An 18,212-nucleotide genomic window follows, 5' to 3' on the forward strand; every position below is an offset into this window, starting at 1 on the left:
TAAGGCACAAACGCAATGTGCATGGACCTGAAATTTTTATTAGCAGGTTTAAAATGAGCCAGTGCAAAGATCAAAGTGAGCTCTGAGATGTTTTCTTTAATGTGTTTTGTGTTAAGAAATTAGAGGCACCAAAAACCTAAAAGCATCCCAACATTTTCAGAACTGCGTTTGTTGAATATGATACAATATAATATTTCGATGTTGTTACTCAGGTTCAAATTTAAACTAATACTTGTAAGTCCTTGTAAAAGTAATACACTGTGAAGAGAAGACACATTGGAGAGAAAATTAATTATACGTTTGTAATTCATCTGTGCACCTCGAGTGGCTGCCGTCTCTGTATGTTAATCTGAACAGCTCCCGTCTTTATCTTATCTCTACAATTAGCGACAAGTTATCAGTCACGATCACTCCATGTGGAAACGTCATTATGGTATTTATGGGCTGAGTGGGTGTGGAGGAGCTTCGGTTTAGGAGATTCGTTTCCTGCCTGGGAGTCTCTAATCTGTCCCACAGGAGACTCACTGGGTCCCTCTGACCGGATCGCTCTGACCTAATTCCTCTCTCCCACAGGCCTCGTCTGGGATGAGGGCATATAAACCATTGTCTGCTGTGAACTGGGTAACATGACACATGGAATATGACAATACATACAATGAGAATGCACAGAGTACAGTCCAGAGAAGAGCTGCCATTTCAACCCAACATTACGGCAAAACGTGTAATAGAGGTAATCGTCTTTGGTGCCAAAGAAAAACGATTACAGGTCACCAGAGAACTTCAATCTATTCACCTAAAAACCACAAACCAGGTGAGAAATGTGGGTGTAGTGATGGATGCAGACCTAAACTTAGAAAAACACATTAAGACAATAACAAAATCAGCTTACTATCACCTTAAGAATATTTCAAGGATAAAATATCTGATGTCTCAACAGGACCTGGAAAAACTAGTCCATGCATTCATCTTTAGTAGGCTTGATTACTGTAACAGCATCTTTACAGGTCTACCTAAAAAATCAGTCAGACATCTACAGCTCATTCAGAACTCTGCTGCTCGAGTCCTCACTAAGACCAAAAATGTGGACCACATCAGTCCAGCTCTGGGGTCTTTACACTGGCTGCCTGTCCGTCAGAGGATAGACTTTAAAGTTCTGATGCTGGTCTATAAAGCTCTGAATGGTTTAGGACCAAAATACATCAGTGACCTCCTGACCCAGTATGAACCTTCCAGATCCCTCAGGTCATCTGGATCCGGTCTTTTATCAGTTCCCAGAGTCAGAACCAGACACGGAGAAGCTGCATTCAGCTTTTATGCTCCTTATATCTGGAACAAACTCCCAGAAAGCCTCAGATCAGCTGAAACACTCAGTTTATTTAAATCCAGGTTGAAGACTCGCCTGTTCTCAGCTGCATTTGAATAAAGCACCAAATCCGCACTTAAGCTTAAATTTCAAAACGTACATTTTAACTATTGATTTTATCTGTTTTGATTTTTTATTTTATATACTGTTTTGTCAGTCAGTTAGTTAGTTGGTTGGTTGGTTGGTTTGCTTGTTTTAATGAATTTTAAATCACGCTTTTTATTTGTTTTTGTTTCTAATGTCTCTGTAAAACACTTTGAATCACCTTGTTGTTGAATTGTGCTATACAAATAAACTTGCCTTGCCTAGAAACGCCGGTCCACTGTGTCCATTTGGCACTTTGCTTCTATGAATCCTATGACACGCATGCAGAATTTGCAGTACTCTGCAGTAACAGCAGGGGGAGATATTTTATTCGAGCCAACATTAAAATAATCACGAGAAAGTGTTTAACAGACATTATTATCACATTTATATGTGTATGCACACATTAGCCGCTTAAGGCCTTTGGAATGTACTTTCTTTGAGCTTCTGTAGATCTTCACCTCATGGCTTTAAATATAGTAGCGCCCCCTGGTGGTAAAGCAATTTCTGCATGCTATTTCATGGTCGACTGGCGTGTCTATTCTCCATCTTGCCGTGATACTGGGTTGGATATTAGAATTATATTATATTATAATATTAATATAGATTAATCTGACTTTTTTAAATCTACTCAGTGTGGAAAATAAAATAATTTGTTCGTTTTAGTAATTAGCACAGCTACAATTTTTTGTATTTATCCAGTCAGAAGTGTTTACATGTCACATTTCTGGCTCACACAAGTAGACTACATGAGAAATATTCCAGGAGCTACACTTTCGTAATAAACAACCTTGATGCTACTTCACATGTTGGCATACAAGTAGTAAGGATAAGATGGGGTGAGGGCAAAGAAGTGTGTCTCAAGTGTGTGGAAGCCTTTGACAAAAACCCAGAAGAAAAAATTGACTGTGTTATGTCCTGTGGGTGTGTTAGATCTAAATATAGCAACAGTGCCAAGTATTTGCCCCGTTCCCGATTTCTCCATTTTTTGTATGTTTTTCGCACTTAAATGTTTCAGATCAAAGAAAGTTTTATATCAGACAAAGATAACCTGAGTGAATACAAACTGCAGTTTTTAAATGATGATTTCATTCACTAAGGGAAGAAAAAATCCAAACTATCCACCTGCCCTTGTGAAAAAGTCATTGCCCCTCCACGTAATTCATGATGAACCCTATTTTTTAAAACCTGGGTTACGACACCTGTCGTGTGTGTTTGTTTCTGTCTGAACAGCTCACTGTGTTATGGTAAATCCCTGCTGCGATTGGTGCGTGGAAGTATGGCTCCGGAATGACTGGTTCCAGCTGGAGGACCCGTCTTATAAATATAGCCTGGAGCATCGTCGGCAAGAGAGGTTCTCGTGCTTCCCCTAACGCCTGAGCAGCCACGCCTGTGACAGCCGCCGGGTGCAGTGCTCCGTAACACTTGAGGAAGTGGGGGAGCGAGTGCCTCATCCATGCTATGACCTGGCCCCTAGACGGGTTGTAACATGAACTGGGGGCTCATCCGCACCCAAAGTGAGAATCATTCCTCTAGACTCAGTAACAAATGTCACTGATTCCTGCTAAACAAGACAAAGTAAAGTAGGCTCAACAATCTCAAAATGAAACACATCATGCCCCGATCTACAGCTGTCTCTATCAGTCTAGAAAGGGTTGCAAAGCCATTTATAAGGAACTTCAGTGAAACACAGTAAGAGACATTATGGAAAAAATAAATGGAAAAAATGAAACCGTTGTGAACCTTTCCAGGAGTGGTGAGCCTACAAAAATTACTCCAAGAGCCCAACAATGACTCATCTGACTCAACAATAAGAAAGAGACTGAGTAAAAATGGGAGAATCCAAAGAGAAAAACACCGCAGACCAAACACAATACAAAGACATAGCTCAGATTTGCCAAACAACATCTTGATGATCCCCAAGACTTTTAAGAAAATATTCTGTGGATCGATGAAACAAAAGGTTTCAGACCTGTTATATCTGGTGTGAAACTACTCACACCAACAGTCAGACATGGTGGTGATAGTGTGTTCGCTTTGCTGCTTCAGGACCTGGAAGACTTGCTGTAATTGATGCAACCATGAATTCTGTTTTCTACCAGAAAATCCTGAAGGAGGATGTCAAGCCATGAGTTTTGCTCAAGTGCACTTGGGTTTGCAGCAGGACAATAATCTGAAGCACACCAGCAACTCCACCTCAGAATGGCTCAAAAGACAAATAAAGGGTTTGGTGAAGACTCCTCAAACCCGAGATGCTCTGGTGTGCCTTTAACAGGACGTCTATTTTTACAAATCCCCCCAGCTGTAGCTGAATGAAAACTATTCTGCAAAAAAGATTCTGCCAAAGTTTCTCCACAATCACATGAAAGCCTCACGGACAATTATCACAAACACCCAACTGCACTTCTTGCTGCCAAGGGTGGCACAGCCAGTAATTAGGTTTAGGGGGCAGTTCAGGGCTCGCAAAATCGCTAGCCCGACGTCCCGGAGCTATGATAACCCGATGGGCGGGGCTGAGATAGATTTTGGTCGCCCGACCGGAGATATCGCTAGCTCCGGGACGTCGGGCTAGCAATTTTGCGAGCCCTGCAGTTACTTCTTCACCGGGGGCTGGTAGGGTTGAACATTTTTTTTGTCTTTTTTTGTCCTCTTAATAAATTAAACCATGATTTGAAAACTGCATTTTGTATTTACTCGCGTAATCTTTGTCTGATATTAAAATTAGTTTGAACTAAAACAGTAGGTGTGGCAAATACGCAAAAAACTGAGAAATCAGGAACGGTGCAAACACGGGTTAATGGCACTGTAGACCAGCAGTCCCCAACCTTTTTTGCACCACAGATCGGTTTATGGCCAACAGTATTTTCATGGACCGCTCTTTAAGGTGTCGCAGATAAATACAACAAAATAAAACCAGTACCAAAAAAAAGAAGATTTATTCATAACACGTGGGAAAAGACCCAGGGAAACTGAGTCAACGATATAAACAATAACACTAAAAACCAATAAAAACCCTGAAAACCATCACTTTCACACCTGAGCCTCAACTCTCGCGGCCCGGTGCCAAACGGCTCACGGGCCAGTACCGGTCCGAGGCCCGGGGGTTGGGGACCGCTGAGGCTGCAGAGGAAATTCAGTCTCTCTTTGCTGTTGATGACATCATCCTTTATCAGCCACAGCCTGATCCTCACTGCAGTCTGAAGTTGCTACAAAAATTTCCACTTTAACCATCAAAGGAAAAGGCGGGGGAGGTTCAGGCAGGTTCATAGCAGCTACAGCAGGCTGGATGATGATACCAGGAGCTGGAACAATGCACTTTAGACAATGTTATCTCTGCTGTGAAGCAACAACCACGAAATACTCCGACTGGCCTCCTCTGCCATGGAGTCTAGTCAGGCTTTTCTCATCTCTTCTGCCAATGCACTAGCTTGTTTTTAGCCTCAAGCTCGAGAAAGCAGACAAGCTGGTTCATTATATCTGTCTCAGAATAAAACAGATTAATAAAAATAATCAAGCGTATCGTTACATCTACACCACCTTAAACTGGGAACTTGGGAATACAGAGATCCATCCCCTTCATTTTCCAGGAAATATAAACCTCTGACCACTGAGTCTGACGGATTGGTGAGGGTTGGTGTCCAGAAACAGTACAGCAGATGCTTGAGGGCGACTTACCTGGTCTTTCTCCGGTTTGTCAGAGACGTCATTCAGGCTGGTGGATGTCAGGTTCCTGGGAGTTGTGGTGGGACTATCTGTTCAGACAGGGCAACAATGACTAGTTAGACCAGCTTCACCCCCACTGTGGTCTAAGACTCAAGAGGAAAAGAGGCAGAAACCCAAAGTGGCCCAGACAGTTAGCTCCTTACATGCTTTGCCAAAAGAAGAAAAAATCCAACAGAAATACCCGTGCAAGCTGTAGGACAAAAGCTATCGTCTGTGATAAAGTAACTGGCCGATATTTAGGTCAAACCCATCGGGTATAAAATGTGTGATCAGATAAAATACCAACTTTTTACTTTGAATTTCAATTAAAAAAAAGTCAGGAGGTCAAAAACGAAGAGTAAAATTACCATTATTAATGCATCTTTCTTGAGGTTCAATCAGCTTGTTGTGCTTTGATAATAATGAGATCTAGTGTCATCATTCTTACTGTCACATTTAAAGCCTTACTCTGTGGATGGACTTAATGGGTGCAGACACAAAATAAGTAGAAGATGATCCTGAAATGTGACAGCAGAAGAGGCTTCAGTCCAGAGATCAGAGGGAAAGAAAAACCTCAAGGAATGCAACAATCTGGTGCCACTGCAGCCTTTCATGCATCTGCACCTTTGGCACTGTGGGTAATAACGTGCATGTCAGTATGATGCAGCCAGATAATTTTTATATAGGTGTAGTATAGGTGAGAGAAAATATTCTTTAAAAACAACCTGAGCTGACAGGGATTATTCACCATCAAGTACTAGCATCTAGTGAAATTTCAAGCTAGTCGTGACTACATTCAAGCTGCAGGTCACAAAGATGCACTCGGACACAACTTTACGATCTGCTGTCTGTATTTTTAAAAAAGCCTCAGTTTGGGACTAAATTTGAACTCTCTGGTCTTCGTTTCTTTGTCGCCAAATGGAAGCTCACCAGGGGTCTGCAGTGTGAATGTCAGTGAACTTACTGAGCCAGTCCATACTGGTACTCCTTTGGGTCTGCAAGTCCTCCATTGAGATGCGACCTGACAGGCAAGTCACAGAGTTCTCGAGAGGACTACGGGCTTTTAGTGGCAGCAGCAGGTTATCAAAGCCAATCCGGGGAAGCAAAGAGGACGAAAGAGAGATGGAAAGCAGAGTTGACAGACAAGCTGAGCCAAAGCAGAAGATTTGTTAAATGCACAAAAGATCAAGTGGCTGTTAAAATATGTGAAGACGTGATATTGCTGCAATTGACAAGCCGTGCAGAGATACAGTGAGGAAAGAGGAGGGGCATCATTAAATGAGGACGTCATGGGTCTTTGGACAGAAGTTTGACCTGCACTTTAATAAGTCAGAAAATAAACTTTATCCTTGAAAAGATGGTAATCAAGCAATATTTATCAGAGTGGCTCCTTATCTTTGCCGTGATAAGAGGGCGAGCACAGCAAAAGCTGGGTCATGAACACAGAAAGCCTTTTCTTTGATCCTCAAAGTTCCTGAAATCTGATAGTGGCTAATAAATAACTTCACTTTCCAAAGGCCCATGACTAGTAACAGATTCATTCCACTGTCAACACAATAAACATTTAGTAAATCAATATTTTACAGACTACTAATCCACATGTTAACATCAGTAAGAGCTGTGTGGTGGGGCTGTCACTTTAGTGATAGTTGAGTTCTTCATCAAGATATTTCTAAAGATTTTGTGCCAGAGTGAAATTTCATTTATCCTGGAACAAATGAAATTTATCCCGGGAGTGAACTAATGATTATTTTTTGAAGAAGAATTTAAAATAGTTAATTTTCTGACAACTTTCAGCAAAACAAAGTGACAGCTCTGTAAATAAAACATGCATTTCCATGAATTTAATCAAAACTAAGAGTTAATTGATTGAAACGTTACTGTTAACATGAATCATGAATCTAGAAGATTGTGACCAACGTAGCTGAATTCCAGAATCCTATGATTTCAGGTTTATGATTACTGCTGTGGGTCGTAAAGTCTTACCCCAGCTCACTTCTTCAAAGTTAAAGAGGACCCGTTGTTCTCTCTCATATTAAAGTTAAGGTTTACAGAAATGAATTGTTCATGTGACTTTATTTATCAGATGTAAGAACAACTGCAACGGCTATGGTTTAAAAAAAAAAAACCCTCTTTCAGTTCTAAGGTTTTATGTATGAGGACATAAAAAACAGCTTGTGGAAGAACTCGAAGTAATAATCTTTCTTTATGCCTTTATCAGTCTCACATCATCGTGGAGGATTGTTGGCCAGTCGTCTTTACAGCATTGCTTCAGTGCACAGAGATTAGTGAGCATTGCTTCATGCACAGCTCTCTTTAGGTCCCGCTGCAGTTCTTCAGTCATGTTCAGGTCTGGATTTTGATTTTTCTGTTTTAGATGACCAGTTTGCATGACTAAAATTTAGATCATGTTTTGGTCATAGGACAGATGACTTCACGTCGGACTGTAGGATACTTTGACTGATCGACTGGTCGAGTGCAAGGTGCCCGGGTCCTGTGACTCAGAAAAATAACCCAGATCATCACCCCTCCACCAGTGCTGACAGCTGGTATCAGCTGTTTGGTTTTCTCCAAACATGGCACTGTGCATTATGGCCAAATGCATCCACTTCAGTCCAAAGGACATTGTTCCACAAGTTTGCTTGGGGACTGAACTTAGACCTGATCTGTCCTGCCATGTTCCTTTTAGAGAGCCTTTCTCCTGGCTGCCCTTCCAAGCACTACTTCTTTACTTTTTTGTACCATCATGAACTTTGACAGTAAAATGCTAACAGAGGCCTACAGAGTCTGGTCTTTTTTACAGTATCCTTGATCATATGTATATCTCTATCCGGTCGTTAAGTGATGACGTGACGAATCCTACTTCCGGGCCTAAAGTAGTCTGCGTTTAATATGGCTTTTGTGTTGTTAATATGTTTAATGTTTTGTATTTTCTTCTATTTAATCTCAAAAAGCTCCTAAAACAGTCAGTGATCACTGTTGACCTCCCTCGGCTTTTATTACCGCTAATCATTTATCTAAGCTCAGTTTTTAAAACCTTAGGATGTAACTACAGCCCAGCCCATGCAGCAGTATATGAATGACTAACCTCGTATTGTGGATATCTCAGTTGTTCTCCTGGCTGAAGTTTGGTCCTTTTACAGCATCCTGCCATGCGATTACATTTGTTCCTGACCACCGAGAACACTCACGTTAACTTTTATCGAGTGGAAGAAAAGTTAGCTTGTTTATATTATGCTAACATAGCTGTGTCGCTAGCGGTCACGTAGCACATCGTTATATACCAGCTAGCCAAACTTCAGTAACCCTACAAACGTTACTGCTGTTTAGTTTTCTGTCTTCATTTATGTTGGAAGTGATAACAGAGCTGTACGTTTTAATTTGTTTCCAAAACCCCGCAGTCAAGACATGCTATATTGTATTTAGCTAGAAGCTAGCGAGCTAACTTCCTGCTAACTTCTAACTCTGTTAAATGTCATAAATTCCGTTTTCATGGATGCCTGGATGTTAAACTCAATTGTTACACCAGGTAGAGCAGAACGCTGATCATTTTATTAAAGATGAAAGACTTTAGACAGTTTTTCAACTCTCAGTAATGCCATAGTGATTGTTTGATATATGGACCTGCAGCGGAGTTTAGGCCCAGACACGGCTAGTGACGTCAGACTTAACCGGATAGAGCAGGGTTGGGGAACTCCAGGCCTCGAGGGCCGGTGTCCTGCAGGTTTTAGGTGTGTCCTTGATCCAACACAGCTGATTTAAATGGCTAAATTACCTCCAGGGTCTAAAACCTGCAGGACACCCTTAAATCCTGGAGTTCCCCACCCCTGCTATAGAGCTACTGACACTTGCTGATGATCAATTAATCAGGTGCATCTGATTATCAGCATTAAGGTTAATTAAGGTTGTCCATCTGATGTTGTATTGAATGAGTTTAAACCTGTTAAGGATCCGATTATTTTTCTATTATGTCCTGATACAAAAAACCTAGAATTGACAGAGGGTGCACTTCCTTTGTACATGACTGTAGATGACTAATAAATAGGTCCCCTTTAAACCTCTACCTCTGTTTATGTAGTTAGTACAGTACCCTGCAGTGAGTCCACTTAAAGCGTTAAAGTGCAAAAGACATTTCTGAACTTTACTAATTTTACTCAGTTATTCTTTAGCTTTGGTGTTAATACAGTTAATACAGGCCGAGTTATTCAGGTTGGTTCTTTAGTGTTACGTCGACCCCATTCTGCAATTAGTTTATTCTTATAAAATAGCAATTGAGCTTTAATCATTTAAGCTAAGACTGCACCAAACTGGCATCAGTATTACCATTTTCCGGGGTGGAAAACAGCCTACTTGCACTGGACACCGTCTTCCCGATGTCAGCCAGAGAGCGCAGGTTGGACTTCTTGGTCTGGTGGCGATGTTTCCGCAGCAACGTGTACATCACCTTGTCCTTAAGTTCGGCCTTCAGCTGGCCGATCTCTATCTGGTTGTCAGTGATCATCTCTGAAAATGCAGAAAGAGACGAGGCGAGGAAGAGAAGGTGAAAAGGTGAGTTTAAATGCAGGCTTTAAATACTCTGCATTAAAGCAAAGACACTGTGGATGCATTTTTTAAATTACTGCTTAATTTCTTGAGCTTTAGGATTAATTAGGATTTTAGAAGAATCCAAAGGAAAAAAATTATAAATATATAAACAAAACATCAAATTTAACATGTTAGAATTAATAAACACTTTTTTGCAACATGAACAAAAAATATTGTTTTAAGTTTATTGCAAAGGTGCCACCTGTTTCAAGTTTTATAAATTAAAAGATGAACACAAAGAGTAAAATTATATTGTGCTGTTCTGTCAAATGACACTTTAATTTGGGGTCTCTTTCGTTCCCCACCCTGCAGCATTTTACTCAAAAAGGTAGACTTGGCAACACTATCACCCAAAACAGGTCACCATAAACGTCTCTTCATACTTTAAGGACTCAATTAGTGCCTCCCAGACTCTAATGCTCCTCTTTATGGCATCATGAAATGGCTCAATCAAAAGGTCTAGTCTATTTTTGAAAAGAAGGTCAGAAGCCTGAATGCTGAATGAAAGCAGCCCGGGGCATTTCCTCTTCTTGTGTAAGGGTAGTGCTGTTAATGGCCTATCAGTCAAGTCAGCAGGCCTCAGAGCAAGAGGCCCAGCTCCACTCCGCCCAGTGCAGCTCACGCAGCACAGACAATTACTTCACATTAATTCTTCTTCACATTAACTCTTCTTCCTGCTCCCTCATGCAGACAAGAATGTTGGGGTGGTGGCATGAGATAGGAGGACACAGAGATATAATCATCTTAGAGCAACTGGAGAAGGTTAGCTGCCCTCAGATTAGGAAGTTTTTGTGTGGCCATTTAGTCCAAACTACAGTCAACTAGTGCTTTAATGTAAAGTACAGCGTGGCCTGCAACTCAGCTCTTTTCTCGCTCTTAAAAGACGGGAAGGAAAAGAAACCTCAGAGTGTTTTGATGCGCATCAATCCGCGAAGCTGCCGACCTGCTCTGCACACGCTGCACATCACACAGCTGATTTAATCAAGCTGGCAGACGGGCTGTTGTTTCAGAGCAGGAAGATGCTGACCTTTAGTATCGTTACGCAGCAGTAAAAAATAGTGATGTGTAAGGGGGATAAAAACGAAACGATCAAACCGCAGAAAAAATATTCTTACATCAAAGAAATCTGTCAGTTCAGTTCTTTCACACTCTGAAGCACTTTTGTGCTGGACTTCGTTAAGTAATACGATTTTTTAGGGATAGAGATCCAGACTTTACATTTTATATTGTATCTCCCAAAAATTCATTTTCTTCATGTTCATATTCACACTCAGCAAAAATAATTTTACTTCTAATCATACAGATAATTCAAAGTTTAGAGTTCATGGAATGGTAAAAAATAAAAAAATAAAACTTATTTACTCAAAAATAAATTTAAAATATTTCCATAGAGGTTGCTCCGTTACAGTTCCATGAATGACCACTTGAGGCTTGCTGCAAAGGTGAGTCAACCCCCATTTACTCCCATGTTAAAACTTTACACCCTGTCGCTACCCGGAGTAGTGGCCTTTCGCAATTGCACGATGCCAATCGGGTTTCCGGTACGGATCGGGTAGTGACACACCCTGCAACAAAAAACCTTCATAGGCGCTGTATCCCACTTCAGGGTCTGCAGCCTTAAAGGCCGCATTTTAAGGCCGATTACGTCACAGCGACGCGATGAAGGCTGTCCCAATTTGAAGGCTGCTCGAAATGCGGCCCTCAAATGCGTCCTTCATTTCCCTGAATTTTAAGGACGTGGCGGTGTAGACTTCGTGGCCCAACATATCCCAGAATGCATAGCGCGGCGGTGGGTGTGGATAATTTTGCCGGAAAAAACGGCGGATGAGGGGCAGCCGAAGAGTAAACTTTAAGTAAGTACTGAATATGATGTCACTTATTTATGTGCAAATGTTTACTAACGAAGAACATTAAAACATTACTGTTGGCCACATGTCGGCAAAGTTATGTGACATTAGTGACGTTTGTACTAACTTGGTTTTAAAGTCTTTACTTTAAAATATACGCCGTTCAATAGCTGAGCTTAATCAGAGAATGATCAAAGCTCATGTAGAAACAAACAAATGAACCAAAGATTTTCTCCTTCATTTCTGTCAAACAAAGCTGTATGAAACGTTTCCAGCTGTTAGTATCATGGTTGCTAGGCAACCTGGGCAGCGCGACGGAGGCTAGACCGTCCCATTTCACAAGCCTCGCACTTCCGGCCTTAGCGGTCTTTAAGTACGCGGCCCTTGAGGATCGTTGAGGCTGCAGACCCTGAATTGGAAAACAGCCAGTGTCTATAGTACGGTGGCCCTGAGAGGTCAATTACACTGCAAAATGACACGAAACATAATGGAAGTGTTTCTGGGGACACAATAACATGACGGACCAGCTGTGGAAGTGTCCGTCACATTATCGTCTCCCCAAAAACACTTACACCGTGTTTTGTGTGTTTGTTTTGGGGGCTTTTGGGGTTGTTTGGGGGTTTTTATTGAGCATTGTTCTGTTTTGTGTGCTTTCTGGGCCACCGCCCATTTTGCCCTTCACAACAACTCTTCAGGGTCTGTTTTTTTAAAATAACACATTTGTTTAAATGTTATCGAAGTTAAAAGTTTGCATCACTAGTCTCAGTTTTTAAAAGCAGAGTTGAGGTTGAATTTTTCATGAAATTATCTGACAAATGTCATGACTTGGTAAAGTACCATCAGCTAATAACTTTAAATTAAATAACTTAAAAGAGGGCTTCACATGCTGGATGAGATCACCGTGGCTATAGCCATCATTTATATGCAGTCTGAGGTTCCCATCATAGCCCCAACCATGAGATGAAGCTGAAACATTGTCCACTTATGTATCTCTGCAGTGAGACCACTTGAATTTACATATGAAGTGAGATGAAGACACTTTGGTTCTGCTGCTACTCCCACTTTAACCTTCTCTCAACCATTGTGGTTGAACTATGTGAACATAACCTTTTAAAGATACAACACATCTAATATTGAAGTAAAGTTCTACTGCACTTTTAACCTCACAATCACAGGATGAACTGTGGCTTTATATGAATTTGTTCTAGCTGTGATTACACATCATGGCGATAATCACTCGATGGGTTAAATTAATTTGTAGCTGCTGGAATTAAAAAGAAAAAAACAAACAAATTATTTTTGAAGAGATGAGCTTACCAACAACCTGAGGTAGCGTGGAAGCTTCCAGGTCCAGCATGATGGTGCCTTTTTCTATACATGTCCTCAGTTCAAAGAGGCTGTGTAAGGACAGCGTCGCCACATGAGGTTTACTCCAGCGTTCTCCACCTTTCTCCACCTTCTCCTCAAACTTGATCCACCTGGATTCAAACAAAAAAGAAAAAAGACTCAGACAGGCACACGATTTAACATGAAAATCTTTTTATCATTGTCTTGGATAAACATTTACATTATTTTATAGAAATTTACTAAGCGGTAACCTGCTAACTTGGGGTGGAAGCAGGCATACCAAAAACAGGCTGTACAGTCAGGATGTAAGAGGAGAGATATCAGTGTTAGAGAGTAAGTATGGGTGGCTTCGAGGCATCACAAGTCTAATTTTAGCCCAAGCTATTCTCATAATGTCAGAATATAGAGTGTCACAATGAACAAGAGCCTGGTGAAAAATGCCACCACTAAAAATATCTATGCAAGTATGTATTGCACTTCTACTACTTTGAAGATTAGGCTTCAAACTTTCCTTTTTGCTAAAGCATATAGTTAGAGCTCCCTTAGTTATGCTGCAATAGACGTAGGCTGCCGGGGATTCCCATGATGCACTGGGTGTTTCTTCTTCAGTCACCTTTCTCACTCACTATGTTTTAATAGACCTCTCTGCACTGAATCATACTTGTAATATGTCTTTGTACTCTCGCCCTTCTCTCACCCCAACCGGTCTGCCGGAGGTTTCTTCCTGTTAAAAGGGAGTTTTTCCTTCCTACTGTCGCCAAAGTGCGACATGACTGTTGGGTTTTTCTCTGTACGTATTATTGTAGGGTCATTAACATACAATATAAAGCGCCTTGAAGCAACTGTTGTGTTGATTTGGCACTGTATAAATAAAATTTAATTAAACTTTGTCTTGGGAAAAAAAGGGAAAGTAAATATTGTCAAATATATGACAAACTTAAAGGATTATTTCATGCTTTTTGCTCTTTAGTCCAAATTATGAGCCATCAAATGTACGCTTGGTGGACCTGTTGACGAGCAACTGTTTGATGAGGGTCAGCCATTATTTTTTAAATCAATCAATTTTTCATTTTTCATTATTGGGGGAAAAACTGGATTTTGAGTCTGCATTGTTATTTTTTTCTGCCATTCTTCATTTCGACAGCTCAGACCTGAGAATCAGAGGTGTTGCTGAGCGGCTGTTTCTATACTGCGGTGTTAATTTGGCTGCCAAAACCGCACTTGGCAGGCAGTCAGCACGGCCCGGCACGTCGCAGAGCTTTTATTCAGTTTGAGTCCTCTGAGTGTACTCGGCGAGATGCTGCACAAGGTCTTACATTTTGAACTACAACTCTTGCACTGCTGTGCAGCCTGTTTTTTTTTTTTTCCCCATACAGTTTCTGTATGCTAAAGATTTTTATTTTTAGAGACTGAAAAAATATGTTGCATCCTCTTCTATCAAGTAGATCAGCTTTTTTATTGCTTTTTATTAGGTTTTTTCAGACGGCTGACATGAAATGATGGGAATCATCACTCCTGAGGCCACACTTACCTATCATAGTGCGTTTCAAACATGTGGTCTAGGTTAAATTATGCTGAAGTTTCTCCAGAGCTGACCGAATATGACTGAAGGATCAGCCCCTCATCTGATCCTTCAGTCATACATAATAACTTCCTGTGTGCAGTAGGCACGGGGGCGGAGGCCGGACAATTTTATCGTCAGTCATTAGAAATGCTGGCAAAAAGGCCAAATTTAAAACGACAGTCAACTAGATTTAAAGCAGAACTTAGCAATTAAAAGCTTCACTGAGTTTAATTAAAAGCAATTTTAAAGTGTCAGCAGTACTTCTGCAAACTGTTTAAACAACAGTGAATCAAAACTTCTACAGTATGTCTGAGTTTAGGATAATGAATCGCTGATTGGGTGCCTCGAGCAGCGGTCCAGAGACTCTGTTTCCTCCTGAAAGAACTTCACTCATCCACTGCTAATTATGTATAAACAATCATCCCATCTCCGTCCCAGTGCGTCCCACTAGAGAGCCACTCAGAAGAAACCAGTAAAACTCTGAGCTCAGTTTTAAACTTGGAGCTGTTTTCAAATGTCTGTTCACTGTTTCTCCATAAAAACACATATTCATTCTTTTTGAGATAAAAACTTTAACGTGAGGCTGGTTTTTCATCATTTTTATTCACATTTTTAGTGACTCCTTGAAAGGATATGATTTTAACAAAGCAGATACACACAAAGAGGATCTTACCTGGCCGTCTCCTTCCACTCCATCTCCTGTCCATCCACTGACAGGAGCTCATCCAACTCGGTGAAGAGCTGTGGGGGCGCCGGGCCATCGTCGTCCTCACCTAGAATGAAGCGAATCCTCTCTGCTGCTGGTGAGACTGTGGAGAGAGGAAAGATACTGAAGTTCATAGGCTGGCAGTGGTGCCCGTTGGGCAAGGGCTTGGGCTCTGGCTTTTCGTCCTCAGCTGGACTCTTCACATTGACCTCAGTAGGAGGTGGAAGCAGAGCAGTGTTCACTGTGACCTCCTCTCTTTTATCTTCAGCGTCCTCTTCTTTTTCCTCCTTCTCTTCTTGATTATTGTTGTTGTTGGACATCTTTAAAATCTGACCCCCCTTTGCTCTCCAAGTCAGCTGACGCAGCGTTTGCTTAACAGACTGTAGTCTGCAAGTGTCACAGGCTCGCCACAGTCCCAAAGCACCAGCTAGACCCTCATTAAAATCTTCGGTGGAAGTGACAGCGGCTCTCGGTTGCCTGCTCCAGCACTTTGTGAAGCAGGTAGGAGGGGGCTGATTGGGTTTAGGGTCCCCCTCAGTGACAGTGGCCCAACAGCTAGCCCCAGTCCACCCCCCCTTCACTTTTCAAACAGTTCTTCGCCATTGGCCCTCCAGCCTTGGCAAGCTGTCCTGAAGCCCCTCATTAACAATTAGGAAATGGTTCACAAACTGGTCTATTCTTCAGCTCAGGCTTGGCTTTCCTTCCTCTTGTCTTCTCATTTGAATATTTAGAGAGTGACACATAAGTGAACCCAGCACAGTTCCAGCAGGAACAATAACGGTGTAATACTCCTCAGTATTAAACATTAGCAAACAGTCGACGTGACAACAGCGTCTTTCACCGAGTGAAACAGACGATATCTGAACCCTACTTTTTACTGGAGCCACACAACATCACTATAGACACGTTATACAGACACCAGAAACCTGCACAGTATCCACGAGTGCCTAAAACTGAACAGTGAGACATAAAAAGAGCACGACTACCATTAATAATCACTATTATTTAGTAACTATCACATGTCAAAATTACACCTGAAGTTTAAAGCAAATGTCACTGAAATTCAGACTCTGAACTGGACAATGCAGAAGCTCGTGTTACATTTAAGATCATGTCTTCATTAAACATTCTGCTAATCTTAAAATTTAACATTTACTTCAGTATTGTTGTGGCGTGAATAGTGCGGGGCTGTAATTCTACTTTGCTGATATTTTTTGTGCTTGTCTTGGGCTCCAGCTTTTAAATGTTTAAATTCAGAATGTCCTGGCTTTTAATTAGCTGGCAGCATGCATCGCAGTTAGACAGATAACGTGGTTATTCAATAACCGATGAATGTGGTGTTGGGGGCTTGATTTTACAGCTTCTATTAATCTGTTCTGATGGCTCTCCAGGCCTTCCTGCAACCTGACATGTGAGACATGGTGAAACTTTGCAACTTCAGATTTTAGCACAGATCCCCCAAAAAAACAAAAAGCAAACATTTGCTCACAAAACTAGTAGATAATACTGTACACTGCAAAACATAAGCTGTGTAAATCAGTAAATACTCTCAATTTAATATATCTATGCTAACATTTGTATTTTGAATTTGAAGCACTTAAGAAGTCGCATGAACTTAATGGTTTACCAAAGTAAATGGCTTCAAAGTTTAAAGGTAAATGCATTTATACTACCCTAGTTTGGCAAGTGTAAACTCAGGAAAATGTTGCAGTAATTTCCTGTTTTTCATAGAGAGCTAAGTGTTTCTACACAGTTATTACCTGTTAAGAAACTATCAACATTTATCAACATTTATCAACATTCAGCAACATTAACCCTCAACATTCATCTCTGCAGGAGGCTGTTGCTAGCTAAACCTTCACACAAACACTTGGAACAAAAACACAACATAACAGAAACAATGATCACAGCGTGACTGAATTAAGGTTTTGAAAATGAAGTTGTGCATGTACAACTATATGCAAAACTTAGAAAACTAGTAAATATTAGGAGGCAGTGATTAAAGTTAAATATGGACAGCGAGTTTACTCATTACTAATGAGGTGCCTACTGGTGTTGGCCAGAGGGGCCGATGGTGCGATATGGCAGCCTCGCTTCTGTCAGTCTGCCCCAGGGCAGCTGTGGCTACAACTGTAGCTGCCTCCATCAGTGTGTGAATGCGAGAGTGAATGAACAGTGGAATTGTAAAGCACTTTGGGTGCCTTGAAAAGCGCTATATAAATCCAATCCATTATTATTATTATTATTATTATTATTATTAGTACTAATGAGGAGTTCTTGCATCCCTCTTGTTACTAGCATCACTTTGAGTCCCAGGTCTTTTCAGTGACCATTCCTTCAGTGGCCTTTTTGAGGGTTAAGACTTGGATTTACGGTAAAGATCCAGGAATGAATCGCCTTAAGAGCACAGAATTATAACTCTGCTCACACATGTGTGTGTCTGTGTGTGATAGCAAAGCCAGCTGATCAGATTACACAACAGCTTGCTAATACAGTAGCAGCAGAGAGCTACTACAGTGATGGATATTTTTACCATTGAGCATTTTTATTTCTCAACAGGTAATTAGTAAAAAATTGCTTTTGTTTCTTAATCTTCTGAGTCTGTAGGAGCTCTGAAGCCACCACCATGGACCAATTACAAGTTAACTATAAGAGCTGAGTCTGGATTTTACTTTGCAGGACAAATTTAGATGTTGGCAAACACAATTAAGATCATATCATCCACCACACTGACTCATTCATTCATTCATGGCCCAACAGTAAAGGCAGTTTCCCGATTGTGTTTTCTGTGGCACAGGAACAGCAGCAGGTATGAGCCAGACAGGCAGCTGTAAGATTACTAGTTAGGGGATAAACTGTCTGCTGGCACACACACACAGACATACACACACATACACACACTCACTCATTTCTACAAGCTGCAACTAGCTTAAGACACCACAACCTGTTTAATAACATCTTAGAGGGAGTAAAGCACACGTGTGTTTCACACATTCAGCTGACACTCACATCCAG

The 18,212-nt window shown here is 41.1% G+C and overlaps 1 protein-coding gene across 9 annotated transcripts in view; it reads right to left on the reverse strand.

Moving 5' to 3' along the window:
• The window catches only part of slc4a4a (solute carrier family 4 member 4a), a 79,683-nt gene that overhangs the window by 33,709 nt on the left and 27,762 nt on the right, over positions 1–18,212 (reverse strand). For 4 of the 9 annotated variants that reach the window (XM_085179971.1, XM_085179968.1, XM_085179969.1 and 1 more), the window contains 5 exons: positions 15,165–15,300; positions 12,898–13,058; positions 9,473–9,652; positions 6,114–6,209; positions 5,123–5,199 (listed from right to left, as the gene is read on the reverse strand). In XM_085179971.1, coding sequence (XP_085036097.1) covers positions 5,123–5,199; positions 6,114–6,209; positions 9,473–9,652; positions 12,898–13,058; positions 15,165–15,300 — 650 coding nt within the window. The remainder of the gene's footprint in view (positions 1–5,122; positions 5,200–6,113; positions 6,210–9,472; positions 9,653–12,897; positions 13,059–15,164; positions 15,301–18,212) is intronic. The other 5 variants (XM_085179974.1, XM_085179970.1, XM_085179973.1 and 2 more) reach the window with 2 other exon arrangements.

Source organism: Neolamprologus multifasciatus, chromosome 12 (assembly GCF_963576455.1).
Source record: "Neolamprologus multifasciatus chromosome 12, fNeoMul1.2, whole genome shotgun sequence".
NCBI classification, from domain to species: Eukaryota; Metazoa; Chordata; class Actinopteri; order Cichliformes; family Cichlidae; genus Neolamprologus; species Neolamprologus multifasciatus.